General features: G+C 45.5%; 1 protein-coding gene across 1 annotated transcript; it reads right to left on the bottom strand.

Moving 5' to 3' along the window:
• Window positions 1-332: 332 nt before the first annotated feature.
• YPEL2 (yippee like 2) lies at window positions 333-24,713 on the bottom strand. The gene is made up of 4 exons (XM_066636187.1): window positions 24,513-24,713; window positions 7,520-7,563; window positions 3,444-3,552; window positions 333-854 (listed from the first exon to the last, which is right to left on the bottom strand). The coding sequence occupies exons 1-4, from the start codon at window positions 24,627-24,629 to the stop codon at window positions 765-767; spliced, it is 360 nt and encodes a 119-aa protein (XP_066492284.1). The 5' UTR covers window positions 24,630-24,713; the 3' UTR covers window positions 333-764.
• Between the last annotated feature and the right edge of the window lie 266 nt (window positions 24,714-24,979).

The raw sequence follows: 24,979 nt of genomic DNA, 5'->3' as shown, positions 1-24,979 counted from the left end.
TCACAAATCCCAAGGCCACCAAAGTTATAGATCCCAAGGCCACCATTGTAGCATTTGGATGGACCCATTCACTGGATAACAAGATGCCAGGATGGGAGGAGAGGGGGAAGAGACCACTAAAAATTAAAACAAAATCAGGAGTAGGCGCCAGTCTGGGGACATAGTTAACAAGGAGATTTGGGTTACAGTTTTGAGATGCGGAGAGAATACAGCTATGAGGTATATTTTTATGGTCCACAGGTTTCAAGCCATAGTTTACCAGGATTTAAAGGAAAAAAGGGCAACCAGAGCCCCACTCGCTTTTCCCTCCCACCCACCCACCTTCTGTCCATAAATGCAGATCTCCTTCCCATACGCCGGGCCCCTCAGTTAAAAAACACCCCATCAAAAGCCAACCTTCAGTTTGTACCGAGACATCATCGGTTGTGAAATAGTTTACAGGCATTGGGGCTCATTCCTTCTTTGTTTTTTTAACCAATGCCAGAACACAGAGAGAAAGAGAGAGAGAGAAAGAGAAGAGAACCAGGAGTTGACTCACAAACAGATACAAAGCAAAGAGACAGAAGTATCAAGGCCGGTCACCGATATAGATGGACAAAGGGTGCGAGGACGCGTCTCAAAGTGACGACAACAAAGCCCCCCACCCCACAATGCATGGAACCAAGCGTTTTTTTTCAGTCACTCTCTCATTCTTGGAGTTAAATGTTCAGTTTGGATAGCATTCTCTCTTGGTCTGCAGGCATGCCTCTCTCTCTCTCTGCTTTTCAATCCCAGCCGTTATCCTTGATCATGTGAGCTAATTCAATGATATACTTGCCTTCTTTATACTTTTGACTGCTTTCAAATGCATGTTCCTAAACAAAGAAAGAAAGAAAAGGGGTTTCTTATCAGAACACAATATTCAATGAAAATGTTCACTTTTATGTGCTATTTCAATAATGCAGATGTTCACTGGTGTACATAATGCTGTTTGCACTTTTTTTAAAGCATTTTAAAATGATGGCATCAGAAAGGGGAGTGTTTCTGTTTTTAAGATACACATCCAACAGATTAAAACAATTCAAGCACTATTCATTTATTACATTGTAGGCATATTCAATCTGTGTGCTGTGTACACAGATAGTTGATTGGTTAGTCCACACAGTTATTTACACATTATCCTTCTTAAGAAGTTCTACAACTTAGTAACTCTTCAACTTAATACCATAAGAACAGCCCCACTGGATCAGGCCATAGGCCCATCTAGTCCAGCTTCCTGTATCTCACAGCAGCCCACCAAATGCCCCAGGGAGCACACCAGATAACAAGAGACCTGATCCTGGTGCCCTCCCTTGCATCTGGCATTCTGACATAACCCATTTCTAAAATCAGGAGGTTGCACATACACATCATGGCTTGTAACCCGTAATGGATTTTTCCTCCAGAAACTTGTCCAATCCCCTTATAAAGGTGTCCAGGCCAGACGCCATCACTACATCCTGTGGCAAGGAGTTCCACAGACCAACCGCATGCTGAGTAAAGAAATATTTTCTTTTGTCTGTTCTAACTCTCCCAACACTCAATTTTAGTGGATGTCCCCTGGTTCTGGTGTTATGTGAGAGTGTAAAGAGCATCTCCCTATCCACTCTGTCCATCCCCTACATAATTTTGTATGTCTCAATCATGTCCCCCCTCAGGCACCTCTTTTCTAGGCTGAAGAGGCCCAAACGCCGTAGCCTTTCCTCATAAGGAAGGTGCCCCAGCTCAGTAATCATCTTAGTCGCTCTCTTTTGCACCTTTTCCATTTCCGCTATGCCTACCGGGTAGCCAAATAAAGGGGGAATGGGAGTGTGCCGATTAGCCTGGCTTTTACCACCAACAGATTCTTAAGCCATGCCTGCCCTTGTTCAGTGCTCATACGCACATATCCCCTCTCATCTCTGATGGTTTACAAACAAAAGGTAACTCAATTATCTCTCTCATCCATTCGCTGCCCTGGACATTTCCATAACCGGGCATCCTGGACTATTCAAGGTTTTATGGTCTTTCTAGTGTGAATCCCAAAGTGTTCTTTTGCAGTAGGATCAAGTTCATAGACTTATTCAAACCCTAAGGCTAAGGTTTGCTCTCAGTTAACTTATCCGAAAGTTTGCCAATCACCTAACCCAGAGCCAGGTCTTGCTAAGACAGAAAGGTAACCTTGGGCATTACATGGGCAAAAAAACAGATTTCACAGAAAAGGTAGGTTGTGAGGAGGAATTTCAACAAAGTAAGAGAGATGGCGTGAATGAGGTGTTCTCGAAGGTAGTTCCAGGTATAGGGGCAGCAGGAGAGAAAGGGTTGAGTGATTTATGGTTAGACAGAAACCTTGCCCACCACTACCCAACTTCCCTTGTAATGTGTACCTGCAAGGCATGCTGGGTACATCCACAGTTCACATGGGGCATCAATGAGGTCCAATAGGCCAGGCTCAGTATGAATTGATTGGCGATCTAGAACATGCCCCACAGTCTACTACAAAGTGCAAGCATCCCACAGGTAATACCCCAGGTTTCCTTAGCAGAGTCATGGACTCTTTGCTCACAACAGGAGAGGAAACTGAACGCTTTCCACATGCGCTGCCTCCGATGCATCCTCGGCATCACCTGGCAGGACAAAGTTCCAAACAACACAGTCCTGGAACGTGCTGGAATCCCTAGCATGTATTCACTGCTGAAACAGAGACGCCTGCATTGGCTCGGTCATGTCATGAGAATGGATGATGGCCGGATCTCAAAGGATCTCCTCTATGGAGAACTCGTGCAAAGAAAGCGCCCTACAGGTAGACCACAGCTGCGATACAAGGACATCTGCAAGAGGGATCTGAAGGCCTTAGGAGTGGACCTCAACAAGTGGGAAACCCTGGCCTCTGAGCGGCCCGCTTGGAGGCAGGCTGTGCAGCATGGCCTTTCCCAGTTTGAAGAGACACTTGGCCAACAGTCTGAGGCAAAGAGGCAAAGAAGGAAGGCCCATAGCCAGGGAGACAGACCAGGGACAGACTGCACTTGCTCCCAGTGTGGAAGGGATTGTCACTCCCGAATTGGTCTTTTCAGCCACACTAGACGCTGTTCCAGAACCACCTTTCAGAGCGCAATACCATAGTCTTTCGAGACTGAAGGTTGCCAACAACTCCTTAGCAGATCAAGCAATATGGTAAAGATCCTTTGAAAATTGAAAGTCTATAAAGCACTCCCTCAAAATAATTGTTACGTCATTTTGTTCTGCAGCTGTTGCTCATTTGTAATGGGGGATCCAGAAATATTTTCTAAACAGAGTACCTCTGGTATGGTCATATATTCCCAGCACTCAGATCACAAAAGATGGTGAGAAAATGCAGTTCCATCACCAATGACCATACAGAAAGCATCACACAAAAAGGAGAAAGAACAAGAACAGAGAAGACAAAAAAAGAGATAGATACTCACATATTTCCAGCCCAGCGTGGTTTTGCAATTTTCACAGTAAATGTCAGCTACCGCATGCAACCCCGTAAGCAAAACTCGCTCTTCTGCAGGACCACAGCCCACGTTAACTCTGCAAGCCAAGGGGGGAAAGACGACTTAATTCCATGACTGCATTCTTGTGCCAATCTCACTGGAGCATCACATTCCTGTTCTTGTCACAAACCGACTCTTTGTTGCATCGCACACTCCAAAGCATCTCTCTCTCTCCCCCCTTTGGATTTGTCTGATGCACCAGTATGGCACTTGGGGGAGCGGGAAGCTTCACATTACAATTGTTATGGGAAGCACCCATGCTTCATGCAGCTAACACATTAACACACATGGACACAAATATTTAAATATCAGGGCACTGTAGAGCTATTCACACATTACACATGTACAATTTGTGTACACAGACTGCAGATTTATACACGTGTTCCACTGAACATATTATGCTCAACATACCTGCAGTAGTATCCACAGCTTGTGCCCTCTATTTGAAGGGCCTAACTCCTGCATTCATTTTTTTTAAATTAATGCACGTGCAGCTATTCACATCAGAACATGTGCACATATCTAGACACCTGCACGTGTGCAAAACATAATGAGTGAACAGTTCTTGGGTTTCTTTTGAAACCATGGTTTCTTTTGGATGTGCTAGATAACTGGAGAATGTATATGCCCTGTGAAAGATCATAAGAAATAAGATGCCCATCCTGGTTAATAAGGTGGGCCTTCCAGATATGGAAAAAATTAAGCTATTATTAAAGAATTGCTCACCCTCAGAGTTGAAAAAGTTTTCAAAATTCTTGATGGTAGTGATAAGCCGTAACAGCTGAATGATGTGTTCAGTCCTATCACCAAGAGGGTGGCAGGCTATCCGTAGCTGATGGTGGCAAGTAGACCCAAGAGAGGTTATCGAGTATATTTTATATGTTAGGCCACTATGTTTTATATGGGACAAATAGACCTGATTTATTCAGTTGTGATGTATCATAGGCTTGTACTCACTACTGTTGTTCTCTTTGCTGTGTTTGTTATATGCCAATAAAGGTTCTTTCTTTCTTTCTTTCTTTCTTTCTTTCTTTCTTTCTTTCTTTCTTTCTAATCTCTCTCTCTCTCTCTCTCTATCAAAATGAACAGTGATTGTACCAAAGAATTGTGTTTTGAGGCTTGTTTCTTTGGGACTGGGTGTGGGAATATTTTGCTTTAAATTTCTTCAAAGACCACCTTAGATCGTATCATACAAGCCCTCCAGAGCCTGCCTGTTCATGAAATAGGCTTACAACACAATCCTATGTGTTTACTCAGAAGCCCCAGAAAGGTCAATGTGGCTTGCTCCCAAGTAAATGTAGACAGGATTGCAGCCTTGGCTAGTTGATATATCAGCCGCTGACACCGCTTCTCCTTCTATTCCCAGTCCTTGGATTTTGAAATGAAGAAAAGTGGAACAGAGCAGATGAGAAAGTGAAGGGGAGAGGTGGACTAGACCAGGAGTGTGAAACATGAGGCCTGAGGGCTGGATACAGCCTGTGGAAACTCTTTATCCGGCCCATGTGATAATTGGGCTTTCCCAGTGCTGCTTCTGCCAAGGCTCTGGGAAGGAGAGATGGAAGGAGGCTTTAGAAGGTAACCAAGGTAAGCATCAGATCAAGAGAGGTGAGAGCGGAAGATGCTGCTGAAGTGATGGGACAGCCCAATTTTCACACAGGCTGCCCTTTCAGCAGCACCACTTCTGCCAAGGCACCTCTTCACAGAGCACCTCTCAGCTGCTGAGCTGAGAAGTGACACCTTGGAAGAAGCACCACTGCCAAAATGGCAGCCTGTGTGAAAATTGGGCTCTCGCAGTGTGATAATGTGTTCACTGCCAGATAAGGTGGAGGGGGTGTGCCTGTGCTGCTGAACAGCATTTGGTGTGGCAAAGCACCGTGTAGCACCTCAGGTGCCAATCAGGGGCTTGGCCCAGCCTTGGAGCCCCCTCCCATATGTACCCAAGTGTGCGCTCATGCAAGTGGCTGAAACATGCAAGTCAGGTGCACTCCATTCTTGGCAATGGACATTTCTCAGAATCTCAAAAGCTGGAAAACATCTTTCTGATACAGCACGAGCTGTATTGGCAAATCCTGAGAGATTTCACTATTTATATGTTATGGTGGCTCGGTGTAAGCATGTGCTCCCATTAAGCGTGTCCAGATAAGCCAGGAGGATTCATGCAGTACAATCACTGAAATGTAGTCCCAGAATTAGCCCCACCACCTTACACTCTCTAAATGAGGGGAGAAAGCACCTGCTTCTAAATATTCAGAATATTTTGAACTACATGTGCACCAGATGTTGGCTTTCAAACTTAGTGATTTGATACTTCAACAGGGAAATTCTACGCACGCAGACTCAGGAAGTCCAACTGAACAGTGGGCACTTATTTCCAGGTAAAAGGGCATAGAATTGCAACCCAAGTCTGACAACAGCCCCAGCCATCTTAATCTACATCAGGGTGCTCCAAACTGCAGACCGTGGACCAGATCCAACACCCTGCCTCCCCCCCAAGTGAATGGAGCTTACTGTTACACAGGGAAGGCTGCCATTGTCGTCACCAATACCCCCCCATGTTTGCTCCACCCCGCTGCTTCCATGTTCTGATGCCCCAGCAGGCTCTGCACCAGGATTTCCTGGCAGACGTGGCAGGGCAGAGTGAACATGGGGGGTGGTGGAAATCGGAAGCAACAATGGCTCCCCCGGCAGAACAGTAAGCTCCGGTTACACTGGGGAGGCTGTTTGCAGCACACAGAGGTCTCCAGTTTAGAGACCACTGACCTACATGGTGATATCTAAAAATATTAAATATAAAATTTCACTGCTTTATCTATCTTGAAGGGTTGTGTGCATTCCAAATTCATGCTGAACAAGCAGGAAAACTGGCACTGGGATGTTATTCAGCATTCAGAGAAGCGCGACTTTATTCTTTAATTTTTTAATTTCAAGTTTCTAGCATGTAAAGTTGCAATGACAGGCTTCAGCTGGAAGCATGAGGGGACCCTGTTCCAAGTGCAGTCAGAGGAGTGCCAGTAGGACAGGGAGCCCAGATCACAGACCAAGCATGGACCCAGAAGCCAGAACATATAGGTGGTCAGGACCATGGACGGCTCCAAGGCTAGGCCAGGCACAACAAGAAAGGCAGGCTTGGATGTTGTTCCAGCAGAGGTGTGAAGCAGACTGAAAGTTTAAATAACTAATTAAAGAATAGAGGGTAGCCACTTCTGCCTCTTCCGCTGAGACGTGAGCTGTTGTTTAAGTGGTCCTCACCAGATTCTGCAGTTGACAACTATGGTGACATGGAGCAGAATATGGTTTCCTTGCTTGCTCCTCAAGAGAGTCTTCAGATTTGGAAAAGGAAGATAGAGGCATGGCTGGGTTGAACTCTGGGGTACCCCCTGTATAGGAGGTTCTGAAGTAGGGGTTTCCAGGGGCTGCACTGCTGAAATTCATTCCCCTGAATCAGTCTTCTCAAATTCACCTGCCTCATTCCTCAAGTTCAGGGGTTCTGTTTCCTCAGAATGCCTAATTTGGGGGGGGGGGAGGCAAATAAGCAGGATTTCTATCAAGAGGCAGAAAATGTTCAGTGTCCTGCATTTGCCACTTCCCACCTCCAACTAGCAGAATTATGCAAAATAGTGTAAAAATGTGTCAATGAGCTTACATCAATAATGTATCCAGTTTTCAAAATTCATAAGAGAAGTTCTGTTGGACCAGACCAAACATTTAACTAGTTCAATATTCTGCATCCAGTGGCTAGCCAGGTGTTTCTAGGGAATCTACAACAGAATGTAAAGAAAACATCCCACTCCTATTGCTTATCCTTAGGCCAGCAGGTTCCACTTAATTATACTGGTTAACTGACACCAGTGAGACTTGCACTTCATGAATTCGTCTGATGCCCATTTCAATACAGAGTCCTGTATGTATGTATTTACCTGTGTGTGGGTGTGTATTTATATGAGAGAGGGAGTTGTAATGCTGCAGTGATATTTTACAAAAAGCAAAATAAAAGAGACACTCACACTGAATTGAAGAGGTATGCCCGGCCTTGGCTTCCTTGGAAAGACTGCAAGGCAAGCAACAACAACAAAATCAACAAAGTTGGTTTTGTAAAAAAGCTACGCTGCCCACAAAAATTTGATACAGCCACTAAACTATACACAGTCTCCAATATCACTGGCAGTGATGAATCCAGGATCTTCGGAGCACTCGGGCACAATATGGGGGGGGGGGGCGCTTAAAGAAGAAGAAGCTTGGACTACAAACTGGGAATTTCCTTACCCTATCCCTGATCACCTTAGGTGCTCCAAGCAAAAATAGCAATGCTTTGGATTGGTGGCTTAACTCCACCATTCTGTGGAACCAGACACTCCCTGGAGCCAGCCATAGGGTGAGTGGCTGCATCAATTAGGAGTACTGCATTCTTATTTTATCAATATATATATTTCAGTCCCAGCTTTCTGTTCCCCGCAGGCATGATCACCAAACCAAGTTAGAAGCAAAAAAGAAAATAAAAATCTAAGAATATTAGACTTTAAAAAATACAATGCAGTAGGTCCAGCTGCAGCACAGTGTCACCCTTAACTCAGGAGAGCAAAATGCACTTGTTATACATGTCAAAGTCACACTGGAACAACATAATTTTCATTTGGCATCAAAGCATCAGCTTCATGGAATGACTGCACCATGAAGCAGTTAAGCGATCCTTGATCTGGGTGCCACAACTGAGAAGGCCAATCCCACAAAATGTGCCTCTACTGGCAGTAGGACAGGGAGTAGGTCTTCCGCCAAAGATACTCTTCCACCAAAGAGTGAGGGCAGGATCATATTAGAGGAGCCAGTCCTTTAAAGCAGGAATGGGCAAATTTCAAGCCTGTAGGATCTACTTTGGTTTTATTCCCCAAATCCCAAGGTTAAAAAATGTAGCTTGGGGGACAGACATAGAATTGAGTATAGGGTGCCTTTGAGCAGATGCCCAACCCATACATTTGTTTTCAGTCCCAAAACTGACTTTATAGTCCTTCCACACAAAAACCCACTCCTGGTTTTTCTCCAAGCTTGCTTCCTTCAGCGATCTTTGGAGGGGGGACTTTTTGTGGTTATTACTTTTAACTAAAAGGGAGTCAGAAAACCTTGCTTATTCATCCTTATTCTGAATTTTCAAATACTGACATTCCACCTTTCAAAACAATTTACAATAACCAAATTTTAAAAACCCAATAGAAAAAATCAATTGGCTGCAGCAACATCATAGGAAATCCAGGAGGGCAAATGAAAGGAATATAATAGGCCGTGAAGGGGAACAAGTTAGTGGAGATCTGCAGTTAGATCCTGATTCAACTTCTGTCCACCTCTGCTTTAAACAGCCTGGTCTCAGCAAGAACTTTCAAGGAAATGTATATTGTTACAATATGTAAATCAGAGAATGCATCAAGGAAACAGACGGGAGAAAATGAAATATTATCTGGGCTAGGGAGGGAGGAAAGAAGGTCAAAGTCTGTGCTTCACTAGCACTGGGCAGTGTTTCTCGGAAAAAAAAAGGGAAAAAAAACAATATTTCCAGTTCTTCCATCATAATTCACATAGCAAGATTCTTGATCCATTTTTGAAAACCACTGCAAACCTAAAAAGAAACCCAGGAGCCCTTGCCATTAGATCAGAACATCACCTGCTCTCCGCAAATGGTGTTCACAAGCATCATTCACAGCCAGTTCTCATATGGGCCACCACACCAGTGGTGAGACACCTTTGAGTTCTCTCTAGCCAATCACATAGCTTGCCTACAACAACAAAGTGACTCAGCAGCAGCAACCCCAGTTTTCGAGATTCTCCCCATCTGGGCTTTCATAGAGTGAAAAGCCGTCCGTAGACTCCCTCTCTCCTTCCAGCTCTGATGCCTTCAAAGAGGCATTTGGTTTGCATTAAAAGTTATGACAAGGAAAGTTTCCGTGCCGTGCAAAGAGCCTAAATACGCCTTGCAAAGTATGTTTAAAAACAGGACATAGGAAGCCTGGCTATGGAAAACAACAGCTTCTGACCTAAAGATGTGGGTGTGGGTGTGTTTAAAAAAAAATAGCTCAAAGAAAGAAAAAGGACCAGGAACATTTTCTCTACTGGTACCAAAAAGGGAACCACCATGAATTCTCAACATAACCATCAGTTCCTTCTGCGTCTGGCCTGAGATGCACCTACATTATAATCTCAGTTCTGTACGAAGGTAGCCCCCAAGTGTCCGTCAGCATTTGTAATCCCCTGCATAGCTGTACAAGCTTATGTTCATTATTTATTGTACATCAGTGACTTAAAAAAATAATTACCTTTGGGCCAAACTACATGTTATTTTAAAGGCATTCTAATAAAGTGCACTTAGGAGTTTCTGAACAAAATGTAGTAGCTGTCAGTCCTGGTTCTGGTCATGACTACGGCATGCGGGGATGTTAACCCTTTCCCTTTGCTCCATTTTCTGTTTTTAAAAAAACTCCTCCCTCACTCCATTGCTGTTTGTGCAAACTAAACTCAGCACCTCTTATCTTATAGTGTAAACAAACACACTTGCAAACCTGGTCACCTGGAGAAATTCTGACTCGCCACAAAAGACCAAGGCAGTGGCTAAGTACAATCAGTTTCATTCCCCATATTATGAGTGGGGGGGGGGGAGGAGGAGGATACTGGGAAATGCTTGACCCACCTGTGATTGAAGGAAAGTTTAGATCAGGGGCTTCCCAGCTCATTCTCTTACCCACTATGCTACACCAACTGTTCACATTATAAATAAGAAGCACTGGTCATCCATGTGCACAACACAGTTATGAATTAATTTGCCGCCCACAGACTCAGTCTTTAAACAAAATCTGTCCTTTCTTATAGCTCTCAGAAACAATTTCTTGCCTGGGTCTCTGTGCTGTAGAATGTTAGATGCCATAAAACGAGAGATGAATCTAAGCAAGAGACAGGAGACTAATTCATTCACAGCTATTTTCCCTCACATCACAGTAGGATTTGCAGCCAGCTAAAAAAGACCATCTTTGATTAGCACACTGCAGAGGGACTCAATTGCCATAGAAACACTTAACAGATTTCAGATCTGGAAGGTCAAATAGAGAGCTGTTGATCCCCCTCAGGTCAGATCAAATGATTCAGATCTATTTTTAAACTGTTTTTCACAGTCCCCATCCCACCACTTCTGGCTCTCCATCAGACTCTTGAAATTTCCACATACCCCCCTTCACGGAAACTAGGCACAAAATATTTATGGATTTTGCAAACTTTTAGAGAAGAAAAAAAAATAAAGAAGATATTTTACGTTCATTAAAACAAGACAACAAAAAGAAACAGATCAAGAGAGCAGGGAAAAAAATACGAGAAAAGGCAAAATTGTAAACAGAGAAAATGACCGAACAACATTGACATTTTAAAATATGAAAGCTCCCTATAAAAGGACCCTCCCATTTTCCTCTAAGGAGCTCTAAGCACCACAAATAGATCTTCCCAACCCCACAATACTTTCACAACCAGTGCCATGCCTAGGGTAGGGTGAATTGGGCCTTGTACCTTGGAGGGCCCAACTTCAGAGCCATAATGCACTGTCTCAGTACCTGGGTAGTGACATCACATGACATCGTGACATCACTTCTGAGTTTTCTCCAGAGAAGGAGTGCTCACTGCAGCAGTTTCGCATCCCCCCCCATTCCTTCTACTGTGGATGCTCCTATTCAAGGAGAGCCTCCACAGGAGATGGAACTGGGGGCATGAAGCTGCTGGTGCCTCCTCCATAACTACAGCAGAGACTGAGGGGCAGTCATGTGCCTGGGTGCAGCACCTGGGGAAGGTGCCCTTGAAAGGACAGTAAGTAGGAAGAGGATCAAAGCAGCAATAACCCACCTCTGCCTCCAGCACTGATGCCATGAGCCATTCATGGCAGTGGGGTGTGGGAGGAAGGAGGGAGTCCCTGTGATTCTGTTCCCAATGCTCTCTTTCTGGAGGCCCAATCAGAACAGGGTTGCAGGCCCTCTTACCTCCACCACTGCCATCACCTCCTCCACTGCCTGACCACTGATTCACAGGGTTCAAACTGCTATAAAAGCACTTTTGCTAGGCAGAGAGATGCTGAGAGCAGAAGACAAGGCCCAGTATCCTTTCGCCCAACCTGCCTTCATGGCCCCCTTTCTAAAAGAAGAGTGGGAGGTAACCATAGTTCAGTGGTAGAACAGCTGCTTTGTATGCAGACAACCCCAGGTAGCATCCCCAGTGTTGCGAAAGACCCCTCTCAAAAACCCTAGAAAGCCACCATCAGATAGACAATAGCTACACTGTTAAACTTTGCAAGCTAATATATGGCAGTACATAGAGATGCCCTGGGAGGCTGTTCCGGACACAGGAACAGAACAGGAGAATGGGAAAAGGATAAGCCCTTGGAAAGGCTGCAGACCCTCAGGGTGGTATAGCTGGAGAAGCAAAGTTCATGGGCAGAAACAAATTGAGAGATAAAAACAGGATGATAAGAGCTGAGTAAGGCCATGCAGCAAAGAGAAGGAGCCTTTGTCAGGACATGGGACTGAATGATAAGCCAGTGTAGCAATTTATCATTCATAGTCTGAATGACAAAACCAATGGACTATTTTGGGGGACAGAGGTCTGGACACAGGTAAGGCAAGGAAAGGCCACAGAGAAGGTTGTGGTAGTCATGGCCCAAAATTAGCATACTCAAGGCTGGCGTAACCTTTGAATTCTTCTTCTTGAACTTCTCAAATTCCTACTTATTATGCTGCAACACTATCTTCACACAAAACCCTTACCATCCCAACCATAACATACAGCCTTTTTTCCACTTTCAGTTTTCAGCAACCCCAGTTAGGCTGCATGCATGCATCCCTGGGATCTGCTTCCCATTTTTCCTGATGTAGTTCAATTACTGTACAAACAAAAAGACTTTTTAAAACAGTACAATCCAAAACTGAGACCTGCAGTGAAGTTTTGCTGGCTAGCTGTTTGTCATCTCTACAAAAAGGTTCTAGTCCACAAGAAATGCTTGGCACAGGAACAGTTTCTTTCAGATTCACTTTTTGTGGCCCTGGCTTTGAAGGAAGAGGATTGAAAGCTATTTTATATGTAGCATCATGCTTCTAATTTGCTTCCATTTTATGCACTCCAGGAATGCAGAGCCAATGAGATAATCAGCAGCTGGACAGAGCTGAGATTTGGGTCAAAAATATAACTCTAGCGCCTGCTGAAAGAATGCTTTCGGGGCTCCATTGTCCTACTTATTCCTCTACTTCCAAACACTGACAATCTTTTTCCTCAGGAAGCCAGTTCAATCATTGTGGGTTGCTTTTCATACTCCCCCCCCCCACTGATCCCAGATCTTGAGGCAACTGTCAGAAATCCTAGGGCTCCACTTCTCCCCCCTGCCATAAAAGCCACGCAATCAAGTTCCACTTCATGCCAACACCCCACAAAGCAAACAAATTTATGACATGGTAACCCCGTTCATGAATTGTACAACTTCAGACTGCAGGAGGAGAGGGAGGACGCACATTTGAAAAGAAGAGGACCTTACATGTAGAAATCTAGCATGTCTGGGAGAGGACTTGGCTGCAGCACTTCTCCCCAACATGCTAATTGTCTACATGTACAGAAGTGATACATTCCAGAAATCATTTTGCATCATGCTATGAGCTATGTTTTTGTGAATGTGGTCTTAATTTCAGCCAGGCCTTAACCCTAGAACCTGTTCGCAATAAACAAGTGCTCTAAGCATGTGCAGAATACATTTGTTTGTGATATATAGTATTAACAAATACTGTACAGTCTATCTGTATCCAGCACGGACTGTGAAAGACAGGCTCCCAGATGAGCAGCTGTAAAGCTCCATCCCCATGGTAGGGGATTATGCTTTCTTACCTTGGTGGCTTCAGGGGGGGGGGGAGGAGGATTGGGTGCCCCCACTAGTAAGCATGTCAAGCTCTGCTATGCCTCAACCATGCACATGGGAGTACCATGCACATGGTACAAAAAGGGGTGGATGCTTTCACTATGTTCCTCGCCCATGACATTCCTTGTAGTTTCAGTTGCACATAGTCTGCACTGCCCATCCACAATTCCACTCTGCAGCTTTGCTGGTTTTTTACCCCATCACGCTAATCAATTTGGGGAAAAATGCCCTCAGTTTGCCATTAATCAGCCATCATGTTAACACAGCGATTTTCAACCTTTATTATCTCAGGGCACACTGACGAGGCACTAAAATTGTCAAGGCACACCATCAGGTATTTGATAATTGCCAAGGCACACCATGCTGCCAGTGGGGGGCTCATAACCCCATTGGCTCTACTAATAAATGAACTTCCCCCAAATTCCTGTGGCACACCTGTGGACCATACATGGCACATCAATGTGCCATGGCACAGTGCTTGAAAATCGCTGTGTTAGCATGTCAACTTGTCAGATAATGGGGAAGACTCTTCCTAGATGCACATTTATTGCAGTTTTTTTAAAATCAATTGCACTGCTTCTGCTTGGTTGGGAAGCCAGGAACCCAGGAGTGGTTTTTGTTCAGGAGCTTCCTCCTCCTCCTCCTCCTAACATGGTATGATGTAGGCAATGAGTAACAGTTTAATTTGTGAAGTCCTCACAATCTGCAACACACTGGAAGTGATTTACCTACCTGAGCCTTTCCCTGGCTGCTTGTATCTCAGCTGCACTCCAACTGCATTTCTGGTTTTAGTTCCCTATGGTGAATAGATAGCTTTTTGTGTTGGGCTCTTTGCCATTACCGGATAGATGGGACTCGTTAGCCTGGGAAGGCAGCTCATCTGAGAGAAGGAAAACTCTGATCCCAAACCTCCACTGCCTTGTGGCTACATCCAGTTATGGAAAAGGCTTCAGGAGTCAACCTTGAGGCAAAATCCGGAGCCGGAGTCCCTGAGGCAGTTTGTGGCTGAACACAGTCACGTTCTGGCAATTGCGACGCCACTGGAACCAATCGTATTGGCTTCTGCCTTTCCATTGGACCATTTTAGCCACATGGAGAGGGGGGATTTGCTGCATGGTAATAGTCCATCCTCCATATCTACTTTACCCAGGCTTCGCACACTGGAGAGGACACTCTGTTCCAGAACCACCATTCAGAGCGTGATACCCTAGTCTTCCGAGACTAAAGGATGCCAATGATCTTTGCCACTGAACCCACCCCAAACAGCTGAGATGTCCCCTCTCTCCCTCATCAAATCAGTTTTAAGTCTTGCTCCTAAAACAGAGAGAGATCAGTTCCAGGATGACAGGTACCAGAATGTTTTATTTCAAGAACGAGCTCAGCTACAGACACAGCTGTAGGTCAAGACAAAGTGTGTACAGTATAAGCAGTGGTGTCTCCCTCAAACTACCTTTTGACTTTTCCTGAAAAAAAATGTACTGTTACAGCTGTGCCCTTTGACAGAGTAAGATTCTATTCTCTCGGCTCCATTATGGCTAACCTATGGCTAACATTGGAAAATGTATTCTGGATTAAAACTAAGCAGTTTCACTGCTCTAATGCACATGGTGGTGTATATATACACACAACCTTATTGTGGTTTTGGCTGTAGTGTACGAAGCTGAGGTATCATGTAGGAGCACAGGCCTACTAGGGTTGGCCCAAGACCTCCCCACACCTTCCTTACCTCTCCTCGAATTGGAAAGAAAAGGAAGAGCGGAAGAGAGGAGAGTGCTGAGCTAGAGCGTCTCAAGTTCCCTTCTCCTCCAGATTTCCTCTTCTGCTCTATATCCATTTTCTTTTTTCAATCCAGGAAGCAGAAAAGCAGTGGCAGTGGGCAGACAGGCATAAGAACACCCACTGTGATATCATGGACAGCCAGTCCAGAGGCCTGACTCCTCAATCCTCCTCCCCCACGGTGGGAAGTGGTCTACTTTTGGCCACCTCCTGCTGGATTCAGTTTGGGATTCTTTTGTTCTAGTAAGGGGTGCACCCCAAAGGAAGCTGAGGTGGAAGAGACATTTCTGTGTACAGAAACACCTAAAGCAGTTCTTTGGACCCCAGCTTCTGTAATTGGGAGCACTGGAAGCAAAGAAAGAAGGGAATGAGCTCAGTCCTGGTTCCTGATAGGGTATGACTCTAGGGCAGTGTTTTTCAACCTTTTTCATCTCATGGCACACTGATAAGATACTAAAATGGTCAAGGCACACCATCAGTTTTTTGATAAATTACAAGGCACACCATGCTGTTGGTGGGGGGCTCACATCTCCCAGTGGCCTTACTAATAAATGACCCTCCCCCAAACTCCCACAGCACACCAGTGTGCCACAGCACAGTGGTTGAAAATGGCTGCTCTAGGGTGTGATAGGGTGTGACTCTAGGTCTTGCCATCTCTTGAGGATACTGAAAATGCCCAGAAGTAAAAAGCTCAGTATTTATTCTTTCTAAACCTTCTTACACTTAGATTTCAAAACAAAGAGCGACAAGAAAATGGGTAAGATTGTAACAGGTTTCAGGTAAGATTGTAACAGTATTTCTAAATTATTATAAATGGTTTCATTCTGAGTAGTTGATGGTGTAATGTAAAAAGCCAAAATATATAAAAAGTATTTAAGGAAAAACAAAACAGACTGTGGGCCCAATCCTATCCAACTTTCCAGTGCCAAAGTAACCATGCCAACAGAGCATGGGCTGCATCCTGCGGTGGGGGGTGACGACACTGAAGGCCTCTTCAAGGTAAGGGAACTTTCGTTCCTGGAAAGATGGATAGGATTAGGCCCAGAGTGTATGTAGCATAGTGACTGACAGGGCAAACTTCTGCAAGTTTACTCAGAAGTAAGTCCCATTCTGTACAAGAAAGTTTGCACAGGATTGCAGTTTAAGAATACAAGATAGGAGGTTCCCGATTCAAACATTACTGTAGTCATGGACTCACTAGATCACCATTAAATAAGCTACCCAGGAACACATTTAACATAATATGTGCTTCACAGTGGCCCTCTTATTTAAGCTGGGATGTGAACAGGATTGGGACAATGATGTGACAGAGAGTTTTGTTTATTCCAACATGTCCTGATCTAGATAGCAGCTATGGGGGGCACACACAATTTCCCAGCAAGAGGGATATTTCCACATTGGAGGGGGGGGGGGAATCTGGATCAGGGCTGGTGGAAAGAGTTCAACCCCACAACCCCTATTTGCAGTACAGAGATAAAAATTCTGTCCATATCTTACAGTGTTGTTGCAGGTCTTATTGACACAATATACAGGACAAGTTCTGAGCACCCAAAAGAGTTTTATAGAAATTTTAATTATTTTTATATAAGACTCTTCTTACAGGGAGCTTTCCGTCTTCAGAAGGCAGCCTCGAAAACACAAACATTTCTGCTTTGGGAAGATTAGAAAAGAATAGCAGTTCAGCCCAGCAAGACGGGCAAACACACAAAAAATCAAACTATACAGACATCATGCAACTTTACACCCCCCCCCCACCAATACACTTTAGCAAGTAAACTGTTTTGCTTTGCAACAAAAGCCAAGATTTGTGGTCTTGGCAAAGTACAGAATAATAAGTGCAAAACAAACCCCCAACATTTTATTTATGTCTAAATATAATCCTCAAGCAAAGGATTATCTGAACAGCATAGAACTACATGAAAAAGATGTTTCTGGGGTTGTGCTACCTTCCTCACCTCCCATCCCCATCTGGAGGTCTAGGAGCCAGGGAGGCCACATGCTGCTTTCCTGACCCTCTGATACCTTCTGAGGCGATTTTTGGCCTTCTAGAGGCCTCATGAGGTCTTCAGAGGGCCAGGGAGGCAGCGGTTCCCTGGCTCTCTGAAGGCCCCTGGATGGTGGGGAGCAGGACTCGTGGGGGGTGCAGCACCCTGCAGTCCTGGCAGGTGGCACAAGAGCCTGGATCATCAGTTCCCCTGGCACCCAAGGTGGTATGCCAAATACTGCATACCTCTTTACCTGTTGATATGCCGGTGTCTACTCTTCCCACTCCAGAGAATGAGATGGCAAGGGGGAGCAGAGAGGAAAGGGAACGGTGGAGAAGGCTCTAGTCACTCTGTTCCCCTCCACATTTTCCCAAACTTCTGGTAACTGAAACACACTTCTTAATTAATGGAGGAACTCATCAGTCTTACACTGCAAGTACACCGCAAGTACACTGCATTAGCACACAAGTAAAAATGAGGCACCTCGAGGAGAACCTGCCACCCTGTGTCTCGGCATGAATTGCCATTCTTCCAAGGGCAGCTTATTTTACTGCATCAGGATTATCCAAGGACTCTTGGTGCAGAGAGAGACAGCAAACTCCTTGTCCAGTAGAAGTTGACTGAAAGAAGGCCAGGCAAGAACAGTGACTCATGCAGGCACAAAATGGACAGTCTCCTCAGAGAGTTTTGCTGCATCTCAATATCAGAAGTAAATGGTTCACTGAATGACACCAAGTGCAAAGAGGAGACAGAATTATCTGCTGTCAAGGAAAGTGACTCCTGGGAGACTGCCAGCTAAGTAAGAGGAGTAGCACCTAGTGGTTAGTGAGTACACATCCATCCCTGCTTTCCCTTTATTGGACCAGCATCTGAAGAGGGAAGAAAAAAAAACCTTGGTAGTTTGCATTCACTGTCACCATCCCAGGCTACAGATAACAGGTGGGGGGGGGGCTGTCTCAAAAAAATAACCCTCCAAAGAGAGATCCCAGGGGTACTTAGAGACATTACAATCCTCTGAATTACCCAAGCATGGAGCAAGCAGACCAAGAGTCAAAGTGTAACTATTAAAAGTCAAAAAGAAAAGGGAATTAACAAAATGGGAAAAGGTGGGTAGTAAAAGTACAATCAGGCCAATGTAAAACCTGAGCTTGGTCAGAATCAGTGGCGTAGCTGGAGGGTAGGCGGAGCAGCCAGTCTGGCGGGGAGGCTCAGTGGGGCAGGCAAGCGGCCCATCCCTTCGGAGCCATTCCTGGCAGAATGGCATTCCCGTACGGCTCCATTTTGCTCCCTCCGCCAGGAATGGCTCCAAAGGGAGGGGTTGCATGCCCGTCCCGCTGAGCCTCCTCGCCAAACTGGCTGCTCCACCCCCCTCCAGCTACGCCACCAGTCAGAATGCAAAAAGAAAAGTTTTCACTAAATTGATGTAGTAACCAGGAAGGCCCAGCAGGTAATGCTGGCATGCTACTCAAAAGACACAACCCATACAATTCCCTCCCCTCATAGGTCACTGCTTTAAAGGTAGTTTGCATGCTTGCTGGCATCACCTAGCAGACAAAGCAACAAAAAGCTCCTGATCGCAATCAGATTTTTTAAGCCAGACAGTTCCAAGCTTAAGCTACTTACAACTGCTCAAGGAATCCCCAGACATTGTACTTGCAAGTGAGCAAGTGGGTGCTCCTTCCTGACCTCCCAAAGTATGGATCACTTGGATGATTGGCAGAAAACAACCAAGACTTCCAGGGGACTGGGAAATACAAAACATGGTTTTGATGATGTCATCAAGGTACCCAATAGGAGGACTGGAACCCATCTGGTCACTCCATCCCACCTCCCTGACCTAGATAGACAGGTTTGGTTGCCCAGTCGCTAAGTGCATGTCAGTCCTTTCCAGACTGGAAAGAAGATGAATACACTAACAGCATGTGTTTGCGAATACTGGAGTTTCCAAACAAAAAAATACAAAGGCTGCTTGCAAAGAATGCTTCCAGCAGCTTTTCAGGCTGCTGAACCTGCACAGGAGCTTCTGGAGTGTCTGTCTTAATATACAGAAAAATGGGGAGTATAAATAGGGCATTCATCACACCTGCTCTCAGTCTACCAAAAGCAGGCAAGACCAGAGCAGTGAGTCATGCAGAGACACAAAGAGGCAGCCTCCTCAGTAGGTAGGTATGTTCCAGGCCCTTTAAATCAATTTCTCACAGCGGAGATATGGGCTTTACTGTCCTAATTCCTTGGCTCTGGGACATTGGCAGATGTCCCTTACCAAGAATGACTCCTAAGAGAGCTGCAGTGAAAATTTCAAGGGGGCACAGCTGAAACTCCTACAGAATCTCCAAGCCAACATGAAAGAATTTTGCACTGTCTGGGTACTTGGACCAGGATAGCCCATTGGAATGGGGGGGGGGGAAAGAGCGTGTAGGAGGCCAGCAAAGCATTCCCTAAATATTTCCATAATCAAGTGCATTGCTGTTGGATTATTGCTTCTTTTTGGAAAGAAAAACAAAACCAACAGTGGCATCCAGGGTAAAAAAGCAGATTATTGTTAAGACAGCGCTCATGTCTGCTGCAACATTTAACTGTAAAGCAAAATGCTCTCTTGTTCAGGGCCCCAGAAGCTCTGGTCCATAATGTAGGGCATATATGTTTGAAGGAACTATTCACTGCAGCAGAAAGTACGGCTGTTCACGTGCGGATTGCCCTTTTCTTTAGCACTGAAACAAAAAGGTTTTTAGGCAGATCACTGGTTTGTTGAGGTGAGACTTCATCCTTGGAATCATGCCCTTTTTGTAAACAAAGAGGAACTCAACAATGCACCTGGAAATATTGGATTCTAGAAACAAAAGACCAGTTTCGCTCCAAAACCCATTCAGTTCACCGACAGATAGGGGGAATCTAAAAATCTGTACTGCTACAGTAACAATGCAAGAGCACCCCTGTTGGATCAGATCAAAGTGGGTCCATCAAGTCCAGTATCCTTTTTGCACAGTCTCCAAGCAGATGTCTCTGGGAAGGCCACAAACAGAAGGCATTAGACCTTCCTTGAGGTCCCTGTCCGGTGGCTGATAGTCACTGACATGCTGCCTTTGAACCTAGGAGGTTCAGGCATAGACAGCTCCTCTTCCATGAATTTGTCTTATACCCCTTTAATCTACACTAGTGGCCATAAACACCTCTTGGGGCAGTGAAATTCATATATAAATTGTGAAGAAGTCCTTCCTTTCCTCTGTCCTGAATCTCCTGACAACCAGTTTTACTGGATGATCCCTGGTTCAAATGATGAGGGAGAGGGAGAAAAATGTATCTCCATGACAATTTTATAAACCTCTGTCATGTTCATCCCACCACCTTCTTTAGTTGCCTTTTTTCTCAACTACAAAGCCACAAGGCAACTCTTATCCGGTGGAAAGATGCTACACCCCCACCTCTTTCATACCACTGAATGCAGAATCTAATCAACTCTGCAGGTTGATCCTGAGAACCTTCAGTTTCGTTTCAGAAACCACAAGTCTCTAGCACTCAGGGTTACAGAGAATCTAGTGCAGCAAAGGCTAGAGGCAATGTAGTTGACATTGCACACCTGGACTCCCAAAAAGCTTTTAATCTGAACAAAGGCTCTTAAGAAAACTAAGACAGGTAACAGGTTAAAAAAAGAGGTAGCAAATAGTAAGAATAAATGAGTGAGTTTCACAATGAAGGAAAAGTCCCCAAAGCAGTGGTTCTCAAACTGCTTGTGTAAAGCTGCCCTGTTCCCTTTAAGGGGGGAAGCAGCAAAGCGATCCCCAGGATCACGCTCCTGCAGGGGGAGGGGGGGCTATATTTTCACAAACCATACATGCTCCAGGGTTCAGGGGGTGCAGGGAGCCCAGCGCAGCACTTGTGGGGCTCTCCATGGCTTGTAAACAGTGGAAGTTCCAAGTGTGACGAAACCAGAAATTCCACTTCCGGTTTAATCGCGCTTGGAACTTTCACTGTTTACAAGCTGCGAAGAGCCCCACAAGTGCTGCGCTGGGCTCCCCGCACCCCCTGAACCCTGGAGCATGTATGGTTTATGAAAATATAGCCCCCCATCCCCCCGCAGGGGCGCGATCCCAGGGATCGCTTTGCTGCCCCTGCCCCCGCAAAGACTTACCCCGGGAGTAAATCTCCTGGGAAGTTTGAGAACCACTGCCCCAAAGGATTTATACTGAAACTGCTGCTTTAACTTGTCCAGCAATGACCTGAAGTTAGGGGGAAACAGAGAGAAGGCAAAGTTTGCAGATGCCCCTAAACCAGGGGAGTCCAAACTTTTTGGCAGGAGGGCCACATCATCTCTCTGACATTGCGTCAGGGGCCAGGAAAAAAAAGAATTTACATTTCAAATTTGAATAAATTTACATAAATGAACATATTAGAGATGGAACTTATATGAATGAATGAATGAATGAATGAATGAATGGTCTTGCAATAGCTCAAGGCCTATAAAAGGCCTTGCACAAAGCAGGGCCAGCCTTTCCTTTGCTGCTGCTGCTGCATCACAGATGTGGAACAGCAAGCAGTGGAGGGAGCCCTCATCCCATAGCTCATGCGAGAAGTCGAACAGTTGGCCATCATGCTGAGAGCAGTTGCATCAGGCCAGCGTGGGCTCCAGCAAGTCTCTGGAGGGCCAGAGGCTCATTGGAGACTGCGGTCCCCTTGAGGGCCGGATTGGGAGTCCTTAAGGGCTGCAAGTTGCCCCAGGGCCGGGGTTTGGGCACCGCTGCCGTAAACTATGCACGGTGGTAAAACCAAAGCAGATTGTGAAGAGCTCCCAAAGGATCTCTCCATACCAGAAAAAAAGGGCAATCAAAAACAGTTCATTGTGAATGTAAAGTGATGCACACTGGAACAAAATATCTCAATTTCAGAAAAGCACTGAAGAGATTAGAGCCACCGGTGACGGACCAGTAAAGCTCTCAGGATCATGGTGGATAGTGCAATGAAAATGCCAATCCAGTGCACAGCAACTGTGGAGAACATAAATTCCATAATAATGCCCCCATACAAACATATGGTGCAGCCATTTTTGGAATACTGCATACTCACAATTTTGCATGAATCCATCATATCTGAAGAGAGATATTACCGAGCCATAAAAGAGAGCAACCAAAACGAACAGAGGCAATTGGTGGGCCACTGTGGGAACCAGAATGCTGGACTTGATGGGCCTTTGGCTTGATCTAGCAGGACTTAATATGTATTGTCATCAGAACATAAGAACATACAAGAATTGACAATACAATTTCCTCTGCAGTCTCAGGTCTTTGTATGAAGGACATCAGTTCATGAACTTGGGAGTTCTGGGTTTGAGTTCCAACTGATCCCAAAATAGTAATTCCAAGTATTTGCACAGAAGAACTGAAGTCACTGCACGAGCCTTAATCGTACATAGCCACTGCATTAAACGTTCTTGCAAAAACGATACCAGGAGAACCCACAAAAGGAAAAAAACCTCCAGCTGCTGCCTGACAGTCTGTTGTTCTCAGGCTCCTAAGAACTTTCTTGGCCAGACTGCAAAAACCGCAACTTAAGTCTTCTTACAGATCAGACAGAATGCAGTTAAAACAAAAAAGAAACTTTCACCCTCGCATCTGCCAGAGACAAACAGCCCAATGAACCAGCAAAAAATATCCCACATGCCATAATTTCCAGGCACTCACTCCTCAGAATGGATTTGGGGACCTGGCTAAAAGCTTTGGCGATTGATTTCCCTCCTTGAAATAGCAAGTGCTGATTAAGGACCCCATTTCCCTTTGAAGAAGGTACTTAGGCATGGGAAGAGCTGCAGCATCAGTTTTTAGAAGGGTGATGGGATGGAGAAGACAAAAGACAAAGCTGAAGAGTCAGAGCTCTACTTGTCTCCCAAGCTGAACCAGCCCATCAGCCATGCATGGGGGTTCAGTGGGGGCTAAATAAGCCTTCGATTTTGTGATTGCCCAGACTGCAAACACAAGAAGACTGGTGAGGGTCTGGCAGGCCACATAAAGGGTTATTAGGCAGCATTCTTATGTCCCACAAAGAGGGCATTCTAACTGGCTTGGCTGCCACTGTTACAGTTCAAGCCTCTCCCAAGCAAGACTGTCCCATGCAACTGGAGCCTCAGCAGCCTTAAGAGAGACATTTATACAAGATACATATATCCTGCTTTCACATGGGGCTGTCAGTGGTCTCATAGATAGCTGCCTTTGACTGAGTCTCCATGCCACTCTCTTCCAGACCCTCATGCTGTGCTCCCTAGATTTAAACAGGAAGGAGGAGATAGTAGTAGGGAGACCTTCTAGCCTACCACTCTCCTCCATTTCTTTTTCTGCTTCATCCTTCCTTTTCTGCTCTATCCCCTTCTTCCTGTCCAAATCTAGGGAGCACAGGATGAGGAACTGGAAGGTTTATGCTGTTAGTAAACAGGAAGACAGGGATGAAGCAGAAAAGGACAGGGAGAAGAGGAGAGTGGTAGGCTAGAATGTCTCCCCATCACTCTTCTCTGCTTCATCTGCGCCTTCCTGTTTAAATCCAGCAGAAAGAGTAAAAGCAGCCAGGCAGTGGCGACAACACAGCCCTCGTCCCTGCCATATACTGCTGCCTGATGAAACAACCTCCGTTCACCCCACGGACAGACCAGCCACATGCATGTACATGGAAGCCAAGGAACTGCGCTATGCACAGCCTATCATGTCACACCCAAGGTTCATTTTTAACTATTTAGGAACTATTATGGCTTCATCTTGTTATCTTTAATCCAAGGAACCAACACCTGAGTTTTTAAAACAGGACAGGCTGGGTCTGAATAAATTAGGATGAGGATGAAAGAAGCAGAGGCTTCAGCAAGTGTCTAACAATTTAGGAATGGGGCTGGAGCAGCAAACCTTGGTGTGAGCCAGCAATTTTCAACCAGTATGCCGTGAAAGGGTTTGGGTTACAGCGGTTGAAAATTGCAGAAAAACTCTTCTGGTTCTGTGGCTCTGTTTCTTAGGCACTGCAGCTCTGTTTCCTTGCCAGCAGAGGAGGAGGGTCACTCAATTTGTTACTACTGACAGATGCCCTAGAAACAGAGCCCCACAATCCAGAAGAATCTCCTGGAAGCCGGAAGTGGTATTACAAGAGGGGAAGACCATAGAGGTCAGTGTGCTGCAAGAAGAAAAAGGGTGAAAATCGCTGGTGTGAGCACGGGTGGCCCTGCTGTCACTGATCAAAAGTGAAGCACTCTTGACTTGTTAACACATGTGGAGAACCTACCAGAGGGCTCTAGGCATCATCCAGGGAAACCAGAATTCCCAAACTTTGAAACAAAGTCCACTGCAGGCCACGTACCTTGGAAATGAGTTCGTCATGGTTGGCAAGGTGGGCTCTGCAGTGGATGCAGCTGTAGGTTCTGTGGCACGAAGGCAGGTAAGCCTGGAATGTCTTGGACCTTGTCATCTTCACCATTGGAGCCACCGAATGCTGTGTGAACTCGGGGGTGGCCCACGAGGCGCTCCCACAGGATGGGTCGCACGGGAAACACTGGAAGACGCAGGTAAAGGCCGTGATTTGGCAGGGGGCGGGTGTGGGGCAGGCTCCACACACTGGCAACAGCTTCAGGGTAAGACAACCTGTAGCAGGGACTAGTCGACTCGCACAGACCTGAGGTGACAAAACACAAAACAACGTCTTAAGACAATATTAACGGTCTTTTATGTTCCAGTTCTGAGCAAGGGAGCTCAACTGGAAATGCAAGAGGTGGGGAGAAAATTTTTTTTGCAGGGTTCTTCCCCTTTACTGCTAGTTCCGTACAGTAG

Source organism: Tiliqua scincoides, chromosome 8, assembly GCF_035046505.1.
Source record: "Tiliqua scincoides isolate rTilSci1 chromosome 8, rTilSci1.hap2, whole genome shotgun sequence".
Taxonomy (NCBI): Eukaryota; Metazoa; Chordata; class Lepidosauria; order Squamata; family Scincidae; genus Tiliqua; species Tiliqua scincoides.
This window is presented reverse-complemented; position numbering and strand designations above follow the sequence as displayed.

Coding starts and splice junctions, on each gene's coding strand:
- YPEL2 (XM_066636187.1), bottom strand. CDS start 24,629: ATGGTGAAGATGACAAGGTCCAAGACATTCCAGGCTTACCTGCCTTCG. Junction 7,564..24,512: donor ATGACGAACTCATTTCCAAG/GTACGTGGCCTG, acceptor CTTGCCTTGCAG/TCTTTCCAAGGAAGCCAAGG. Junction 855..3,443: donor CCACGCTGGGCTGGAAATAT/GTGAGTATCTAT, acceptor TTCTTTGTTTAG/GAACATGCATTTGAAAGCAG.